Consider the following 10,085-nt stretch of genomic DNA (forward strand, 5'->3'; position numbering starts at 1 on the left):
AAGATGAGACAATAGATAGGCTTGAAATCATGGAAGAGCAGCTGTTTTCACCCATGGAAGCGTGTTGGTCTCTCTCTCTCTCTCTCTCTCTCTCTCTCTCTCTCTCTCTCTCTCTTTTGCTGAGAAAAAAAGGATTTTGGGTTGGTTTAACCTCTGATGGCTCTTGATACCATGATAGATCAGAACACACTTCTCAGCACAGGAGTTATCTGTGCAAATACATAAATATATACAGGAGTTTTTTGGAGAATAAGACTTCAAAGTAGTCATTGCTTAGGACTCCTAATGAAATAATAATTCCACCAACTCTATACAAATACACTTCAACAATACTTTACATGACATTATCCTTACAGGACTAAGTTACCCTGCAAGGCTAGCTCTAGGTAACGGTAAAATAAATGTTCAATAGATTCCTCTTCCAACACTTATTATATGGTACGTGCACTATTCACATGTACATTTTACATTTAACTACGTTGTAACCGATAACAAGTGTTCACTATATACACTAGTGCAAAAAACTTGAGTTTACTTTTAATTTTTATAGTACAAAGCCAATTCTAAAAGAATGTAGGAATGAATGATAATTGGATTACACTTTCATGTGCATAATCTTTAGAACTCAACAAACTTCTTTCTGAACTAAAAGTTTGATTAGCCTCATACTTCTTGTATTGATAACATACAGTCATACTATGTGGGAAACATTGATAGAATATAAGGGTCCACCAAACAATATAGAGAACCAGGTTCTCTATCAGGTTCAATAGAACACGCGCACACTGCAGTAAATAAATGACATGAGAAATTTTATGTGGAAAATTCCCAGCTCAACGGGATGAAAAACCATGACCTACCCTTGTAGGATTTCAACTTCACTACCATGACCTATCATGATCGCAGGTAGATTGATGGTAGTAAATTTGTCCAATGCTTCCATGAGGAATAGGTCTGCACGAGAGGTGATAGATCTTCTCTCAGCTCGAGGAAGCAATACCTTATTCACCATCTCAAATAGCAGTTGGTATACAAGAAGGAGGGCCTTCTTCTGAACCCGTTCCCCCTGTTGAACTGCCTGTCCTTCAAGATTGCATTTCTAAAATTTTGCGAACAGGTTCCCTGAACATTGGACAGCCCTTCAGCAGGCACACCAAGAATAGACCCCAATAAGGCAGAATCCATTACCATATCAACTCCATATACCAGCACGCAGATGTGATCGTCCTCAATCTTGAATAAGTCAGCATAGAAATTTTGAACTCCTCCTCATACACCTTTGGAGCATCATTTATGAACAAATGTCTCCACTGTTGGAACTCACAGATCTCAACCAGCTATCTCATACCGGCCTCCTCCAAGATATCAGGGCCAAATATGCGGCTCCATAGCACCTTTTAGCTCCTCAGTCTCTCTTTCCCAACACTCCTTGGTTCACCAACCCTGGCCTTCTTGGAGGAACCAGGTTCCTCATCAGTATCAGCTTTCCTTTTAGCAGACTTGCGAACAATCTTCTCTTTTTCATCAGACTTCACAGACTTTTCACTCAATTCTTCTATAACAACGGCACCAGACTCTTCCACAGACTTATCACCAGATTCTTTCACCACATGCTCACTAACAACATCATCATCAGACTTAGTCAGACTTTTAGCAGACACAGAAGATCCCCTTTTTGGCTTGGGGAGGCGATGCTTCTGTGAGAGCTTTCTAGTCAAGGAACCAGGTCCCTCGGCTTCTTCCTCATCCACATTCACAACAGGCACTATCTTCTCATTCACAACCTTGCCATCTTTCAAAAAATTACTTTTTCTTGACTTAGCTTGACTGTTCTTAAGCGCAGACGCAAGAGCCTCCTTCTTTTGCAACCTTGTAGTGGGTCACTTAGGAGTTGTCCTTTCATCAGTAACTGATCTACACCTAGGCAAGCTGGCAATCGGCATATCATCAGAATCCTCATCACTATCCTCCTTTTGTTCTTCAGACACAGATCTCATCTCAGGCACAACCATACTCTGAGGCTCAGTATCTAAATAAGGAGAAGGAGCAGGGTCAGTACTGGCCTGGGGTTTCTGAGAGGACCCATGAGTTGGATTCTCTAAAGAGGGATCAGGTCCTCCAGCAGGTTCCCAGTAGCACCTTCCTGTGTAGATGGTTCAATGGGTACAAGTTATTTACCCTCTCCAACAGTCTAAGACTCTTCCACTTAAGTCTCAGACCCATCCTTATCTTTTTCAACAAAAACCCCTTCATTAGAGATGGACAACATATTCTCTATTGCTTCTTTCTCTAGTTCACCCATGGAAAACTCAGGAGAGGAAGAAGTGTTACCCGTGGACATAGAATCATGAGCAGTCTCGATTGGGTAGGAGAGGAGACAGAATGAAGGGTTGACTCTGTCCTAGGGTTTTGGCTAGCAGTGGTATGGAGAGAGGAGTCTAGTGTTGGTGTTTCAACTGGTGAGGACTCAGTATGGGTGTTGCTTGGAACACTAGAAGTTATTTGATTTCCAGCCATGGTGAGAAGAAGAGAAAGGATTTGGTAGACGGAAGAGAGAACAAATAAGAAACAAGTTTGAAGTGTTGATGTGAAGAGTGTTATGACAATGGTATATGTATTTATGATGGATGGGGGACCGGTTAGAAAGGGCGGCAGTTTTTGGGGAGTTGGGTAGATTATTAACGTGTGAGACGTTTGGGTTCAAAAGACACAAGACTAAAACTGACATGCTGATGACGTGGCACTTATTTTAACCGTTCGAAATTGTGCATGAGAGAACAGAGAAACTACTAACTTGTGTCAGGAGAACCATGTTCCCTGACTAATCTTGCATCTGTAAGCTTTGCCCTTTTTACCAGCGTATACTGACTCAACTACTTATTTGCTCTGTAATCATCACGCATGTCTACCTATAACGGTATAGAGATGAGATAGAATTTGCTAGAAAAAACATTTTAGCTAATTTTACCTGACCATTTCTTTCATAGCCAATCATCGAGGGACCAGGTTCTCAATTGGGTTTTGTATACGGGTAAAATCGGAGAGCCCGATCTTATGATCATTATGTCTTTTCGTAGCTTCACCTCGAAGGCTCGGGGGCACAGCTCGAGATTTCGAGTTCGATGTTTCTTTATGACCAACTTCTGGGCAGCATATATCGACTGTTATCCTGGAAAAATGGGAAGTTCCCAAGGCACATGACCAGAACTGACAATACCTGCAAGAGAAACACTAGTCTGTACCAGACTAGTAAATAGCTGTGCCAGCTATATGTCTTTTTAATAATTACTCATGTACTATGTTGGGATTTTCCTTCCTATATAAAGGGGATCCTTGTCATTTTGTAAGGGATATACAAGATACAACACACTATATTGAATACAAGAACATTCTCTGCTCTCTAACTTAAATACATTCTCCCTTGATTCTATTATTTACATTTATTGCTTACATTTATTGTGTTCTATTAATCGTTCTTCATCTATTGCTCATTATTGATCATAAAGAGCCTTCATCAAAACTCCCAAAGCTATTAGTCCTTTACCGGCTGTCCATAACTTAGTATCGAGCTCGACCTCGAGGCCCCATATAACCAGGCTCGAGGTCCCGATTCTCGTCCACTCGGTTTGCTTAAACATACCGTCTTTGAGTTCTTATCTTATTTTATAGTCTCTCGCTTAGCATCTATTGCCTAACAACTAGCATAAAAATATATCACGTATTTTTAGGACCACAAAATCAGTTCTAATTGTTATTACCATTTTCAAGGTACACAGTTTGGCACCCACCGTGGGGCTAAAAATAATAGTGATTGTTTTCTTGTTGGTTTACTACATAACGCAAGTTATCGTTCAGGCTTTTTCTTGTCCAAAGAATCTTTGATTTTAGGTCATAATGTCAAACTCAGTGAATGCACATGAGAACCACGGTCCTGACGACCGTGGCGAGAATGATGTAGCTATTTCAGGCGTCGGCATACCACCGCGAAATCCTGAGGATGCACCAGAACCAATTCCCGTGGACGTGGTCTTGCGCAACACCAAACACGTCGATATAAGATCCCACACCAACAGGAGTATCCGCAAAGAGAACCTATAGGATGCTCGGAAAAATCCAGCCCGGGAAGAAAGAGAGGCGGACGGGAGAAACGGAATAGAAAAACCTCAGCACATCGTTCATATGATCATAGAAGGGAACGACATTCCCCAAGGGCCCGTGATCAAGCGGGCAAGGGTTTCCATCGAAATGGAAGGGCAAAGCCGGGGCCACATGCCCGAGGACGTCCTTGCCTTCAGTGAAGAGGACTTCGAGACCTTGTCCTACCCCCATAACGACACACTGGTAATTTCATTTCTCTTGAATAACGTTCAAATTAAACATGTATTCGTGGATCCAGGTAGCTCGGCCAACGTAATCAGGTCGAAGGTGGTGGAGCAGCTCGAATTGCTCGATCAAATCATACCTACCTCTCAAGTCCTCAGTGATTTCAACATGGCCGGCGAAACAATGATGGGGGAGATCACCCTCACGGTCAACATGTCCGATACAGTTCGAAACACAAAATTTCATGTCATCGGAGGTGAAATGAGATACAATGCATTACTTGAAAGACAGTGGATACCCAACATGAGGGCAGTATCGTCAACTCTTCACCAGAGGATAAAGTTTTCGGCAGAAGACGGTATAAAAACGGTATATGGAGAACAGCATGTGGTGAGGGAGATGTTTGTGGTTCATGAGGAGCCACCAACTCGATACCCTCCACCTCGGCAGAGCCAGAAGACAAACAGACCCCCGAGAACGATGAAGAAGACTTCCTAGTCACGTGAACCTTCATTGCCCCCGAAGAATCAGACGCAACAAAATCAACAGTGGAAGAGCTGGAACAAGCCATTTTGGTCGAGCATCTCCCGGATCGGAAGGTATACCTGGGAACGGGATTAACCCCCGAACTCAGGAGGAAATTCATTCAATTCCTTATTAATAACATCGATTGCTTTGCGTGGTCCCATTTAGATATGACAGGGATTCCGCCAAAAATAACCACCCATCGACTAAGTGTCGACCCTAGGTTCAAACCGGTGAAGCAAAAAAGAAGACCTCAGTCCGAGGTAAAACACGCGTTCGTCAAGGATGAGGTAACAAAACTCCTCAAAATAGGATCTATTAGGGAAGTAAAATATCCCGAATGGTTGGCCAATATGGCGGTAGTTCCCAAAAAAGGGAATAAGTTAATAATGTGCATAGATTATAAAGACTTTAATAGAGCACGCCCCAAAGATTCATTCCCGTTGCCCAATATCGATCGCTTGATCGATGCTACAGCCGGCCACGAGATCCTCACCTTTCTCGATGCCTACTCGGCGTATAATCAAATTCAGGTGAACCTCGAAGATAGGGAAAAAGCTTTGTTCATCACGAAGTACGGTACGTACTGCTATAATGTGATGCCCTTCGGGCTAAAAAATACGGGAGCCACATACCAACGCCTAGTTAATAAGATGTTCGAAAACCAAATAGGCAATTCCATGGAAGTTTATATTGATGATATGTTAGTTAAGTCCCTGCGTGCAGAGGACCATTTAACCTTTTTGCAAGAGACATTCGACATCCTCAGAAGTTACAATATGAAACTCAATCCCGAGAAATGTGCCTTCGGAGTGGGTTCTGGCAAGTTCTTAGGCTTCATGGTGTCAAAAAGGGGATTAAGATCAATCTCGATAAAATCAAAGCCATGGAAGAGATTATGGTGGTGAACAATGTAAAGGTCATGCAACGGCTGACTGGGCGAATAGCAGCTTTGGGCCGATTCATATCAAGGTCGTCAGACAGGAGTCATCATTTCTTCTCCCTACTCAAAAAGAAAAACAGCTTCGAATGGACTCCAGAATGCCAGCGTGCTTTAGAGGAGTTGAACCGATACCTGATGAAACCACCTTTACTCCACACCCCAAAGAAGGATGAAACACTATATTTGTACCTGGATGTGTCCGAGGTAGCGGTAAGGAGTGTGCTGGTTCGAGATGAGCAAGGTACGCAATTCTCTGTCTATTATGTAAGTAGGACCCTGGGAGAAGCCGAAACCAGGTATCCGCACCTAGAAAAGTTAGCTCTTGCATTAATAAGTGCATCTCCAAAGTTAAAGCCTTATTTCCAATGCCATCGTATTTGTGTTTTAACAACATATCCTCTCCGAAGCATATTGCATAAGCCCGAACTGTCGGGCCATCTAGCCAAATGGGCAATCGAACTCGGGGGGTACGATATCGAATACCAACCCCGAACGGCTATCAGGTCCCAAATTCTGGCAGATTTTATGGCCGACTTCACACCTGCCCTCGTGCCCGAGGTAGAGAAATAACTTCTACTTAAAATGGGCATAACTTCGGGGGTATGGACCTTGTTCACCGACGGCGCCTGAACGTGAAAAGGTCCAGACTAGGTATAGTACTGAAGCCACCTACGGGTGGCATGATTAGGCAATCTATAAAAACGATAAAATAGACTAACAACGAAGCCAAGTATGAGGCTATGATTGCAGGTCTGGAATTGGACAAAGGCCTAGGAGCAGAAGTCATCGAAGCAAAATGTGATTCCCTTCTGGTAGTAAATCAGGCAAATGGGAGCTTTGAGGTTCGAGAAGACAGGATGCAAAGATACCTAGACAAAATTCAAGTCACATTGCACCGCTTCAAAGAATAGACCCTGGTCCAAATACCTCGAGAGCAGAATAGCGAGGCCGATGCCCTCGCAAACCTGGGGTCATCTGTCGAGGAAGATGACTTACTTCCCGGGGCTATTGTTCAGCTATCCAAATCAGTGATAGAGGAAGGCCACGCCGAGATCAACTCCACCAGTCTGACATGGGATTGGAGAAACAAATATATCGATTATTTGAACAGTGGGAAGCTACCCAAGGACCCAAAGGAATTGAGGGCTCTACTAACCAAAGAAGCCCGATTCTCGCTCGATCAAAACGGAACCCTGTATAGGAGAACCTTTGATGGGCCCCTAGCAGTATGTTTGGGTCCGGGGGACACAGATTACGTGCTCCGAGAAATCCACGAGGGCACCTCTGGAAATCACTCAGGTGCCGGTTCCTTAGTCTGAAAGGTGATCAGAGCAGGTTACTATTGGGACAACATGGAGAAAGACACCAAAGAATTCATCCGAAAATGCGACAAATGCCAGAGATTCGCACCGATGATTCACCAAGCCGTTGAACAGCTACATTCGTTCTTGTCACCATGGCCGTTTATGAATTGGGGAATGGACATCGTCGGACCCCTACCGACGGCGCCAGGTAAAGCTAGATTTATTCTATTTATGACTGACTATTACTCAAAATGGGTGGAAGCGCAGGCATTCGAGAAGATAAGAGAAAAAGAAGTCATTAACTTCATCTGGGACCATATCATGTGCCGGTTCGGAATTTCTTCCGAGATAACATGTGATAACGGAAAATAGTTCATCGGAAGCAGAGTAACACAGTTCCTCGAGGACTAAAAAATCAAAAGAATCCTGTCAACACCCTACCACCCATGCACAAACGGCCATGCCGAGTCCACAAACAAGACCATCATTAAAAACTTGAAGAAGAAGTTAGAAACTGTAAAGGGAAAATGGAGAGAAATATTACCCGAAGTACTATGGGCATATCGATCAACTCCAAAATCAAGCACAGGAGAAATGCCTTTCTCTCTGGTATATGGCGCCGAGGCTTTGATACCGGTCGAGGTCAAAGAACCAAACGCCAGGGTCCGACACGCCACCGAAAGGTCAAACAACGAAGCCATGATTGCGGCTCTCGAGCTATTGGATGAAAAGCGAGAAGCTTCGCTGGTCCGAATGGCCACCCAAAAACAAAGGATCGAAAGGTACTATAACAGGAGAACAAATCTCCGACATTTCGGAGTCGGGGACCAGGTTCTCAATTGGGTTTTGTATACGGGTTAAATCGGAGAGCCCAATCTTACGATCATTATGTCTTTCCGTAGCTTCACCTCGAAGGCTCGGGGGCACAGCTCGAGGTTTCGAGTTCGATGTTTCTTTATGACCAACTTCTGGGCAGCATATATCGACTGTTATATTGGAAAAATGGGAAGTTCCCAAGGCACGTGACCAGAACTGACAAAACCTGCAAGAGAAACACTAGTCTGTACCAGACTAGTAAATAGCTGTGCCAGCTATATGTCTTTGTAATAATTACTCATTTACTATGTTGGGATTTCCCTTCCTATATAAAGGGAATCCTTGTCATTTTGTAAGAGATATACAAGATACAACACACAATATTGAATACAAGAACATTCTCTGCTCTCTAACTTAAATACATTCTCCCTTGATTCTATTATTTACATTTATTGCTTACATTTATTGTGTTCTATTAATTGTTCTTCATCTATTGCTCATTATTGATCATAAAGAGCCTTCATCAAAACTCCCAAAGCTGTTAGTCCTTTACCGGCTATCCATAACTTACCCGTATAACCAGGCTCGAGGCCCCGATTCTCGTCCACTCGGTATGCTTAAACATACCGTCTTTGAGTTCTTATCTTATTTTCTAGTCTCTCTCTTAGCATCTATTGCCTAACAAGTAGCATAAAATGAATCACGTATTTTTAGAACCACAAAATCAAATCTAATTGTTATTACCATTTTCAAGGTAAACAGGTTTTATCAACCCCAATGCCAGATGATTTTCTGAAAGTGTTCTCTTCTTAGGGCTTTGGTAAATATATCAGCAATCTGATCTTCTGTGCTACAGAATTTCATGCAAATGAGCCCCTTTTCCGCATTGTCTCTAAGGAAGTGATGAAGCACATCAATGTGCTTGGTTCTCTTATGTTGAACTGGATTTTTGGACATATTGAGTACACTTGTGTTGTCACATAAGAGAGGCACACAGTGTGAGAACACTCCAAACTCTTCCAGCTGCTGCTTGATCCACAGCAACTAAACACAGCAAGAAGCATCTGCTACATATTTTGCTTTTGCAGTTGAGAGTGCCACAAGTTTTTCTTCCTTGTACCCCATGAGATTAGGAAAGAACCCAGCAAATGTGCCATTCTAGACGTGCTTTTCCTGTCCACTAGATATCCTGCATAATCAACGTCAGCATACCCAATAAGATCAAAGCTGTCACCTGAGGAATAGTAGAGAACCAAGTCCTGTGTTCCTTTGAGATATCTCAGTATTCTCTTGGCAGCCTTCAGATGAGATTCCTTTGGATTGGATTGAAACTTTGTACAAAGACCCACACTGAAAACAATGTCTGGTCTGCTTGCAGTGAGATACAGGAGTGACCCTATGATCCCTCTAAACATGGTCTTATTTACAAGGGAACTAGGTTCATCTATGTCTAGACGGGTAGCTGTGGCAAAAGGGGTGTCGATGACTTTTGATGCTTCCATGTCAAACCTTTTCAGTAGCTCCTTGATGTACTTCTGCTGACTTATCAGTTTTCCCTTCTGAGATTGCTTCACTTGAAGTCCTAAGAAGAAATTTAATTCTCCCATCATACTCATCTCGAATTCACTCCCCATGAGTTTTGCAAATTCTTCACAGAGAGAGTCAGTTGTGGCTCCAAAAATGATATCATCAACATATACCCGAACAATGAGCAGGTTCCTCCCTCATTTCTTCAGAAAAAGAGTGTTGTCAATTTTCCCTCTTGCAAAGCCATTTTCTAGAAGAAATTTTGACAACCTTTCATACCAAGCCCGGGGAGCCTGCTTTAGCCCATACAATGCCTTGTCCAGTTTGATCACATGCTCAGGATGCTCGTGACTCAAACCCAGGAGGCTGCTTGACATAGACTTCTTCTTTTAGCTAGCCATTTAGAAATGCTTTGACATCCATTTGGAACAGTGTGAACTCCATATGAGATGGAAGGGCAATAAGAATTCTAATGGCTTCCATTCAGCAACTGGAGCAAATATTTCATCATAATAAATCCCTTCTTCCTGATTGCGACCTTGAACAACCAGCCTTGACTTGTTTCTCGTTGTATTTTCAAACTCATCAAGTTTGTTCCTGAATATACACCTGGTTCCTATGATAGTTCGATCTGCATGTCGAGGAAC

The 10,085-nt window shown here is 42.9% G+C and overlaps 1 protein-coding gene across 1 annotated transcript; it reads right to left on the reverse strand.

Moving 5' to 3' along the window:
• Nucleotides 1-8,978: 8,978 nt before the first annotated feature.
• On the reverse strand, nucleotides 8,979-9,527 carry LOC109236498 (uncharacterized mitochondrial protein AtMg00810-like). The gene is made up of 2 exons (XM_019402688.1): nucleotides 9,251-9,527; nucleotides 8,979-9,145 (listed from the first exon to the last, which is right to left on the reverse strand). Exons 1-2 carry the CDS (start codon nucleotides 9,525-9,527, stop codon nucleotides 8,979-8,981), a joined length of 444 nt encoding a protein of 147 aa, XP_019258233.1.
• Between the last annotated feature and the right edge of the window lie 558 nt (nucleotides 9,528-10,085).

This window comes from Nicotiana attenuata, unplaced genomic scaffold (assembly GCF_001879085.1).
Source record: "Nicotiana attenuata strain UT unplaced genomic scaffold, NIATTr2, whole genome shotgun sequence".
Lineage (NCBI taxonomy): Eukaryota > Viridiplantae > Streptophyta > Magnoliopsida > Solanales > Solanaceae > Nicotiana > Nicotiana attenuata.

What these genes read in the sequence shown, in the direction of transcription:
- LOC109236498 (XM_019402688.1), bottom strand. Translation starts at nt 9,527, where the DNA reads ATGAGTATGATGGGAGAATTAAATTTCTTCTTAGGACTTCAAGTGAAG. An exon ending in TGTTTTCAGTGTGGGTCTTT is followed by an intron (nt 9,146 to 9,250) that starts GTACAAAGTTTC and finishes ACTATTCCTCAG; the next exon opens with GTGACAGCTTTGATCTTATT.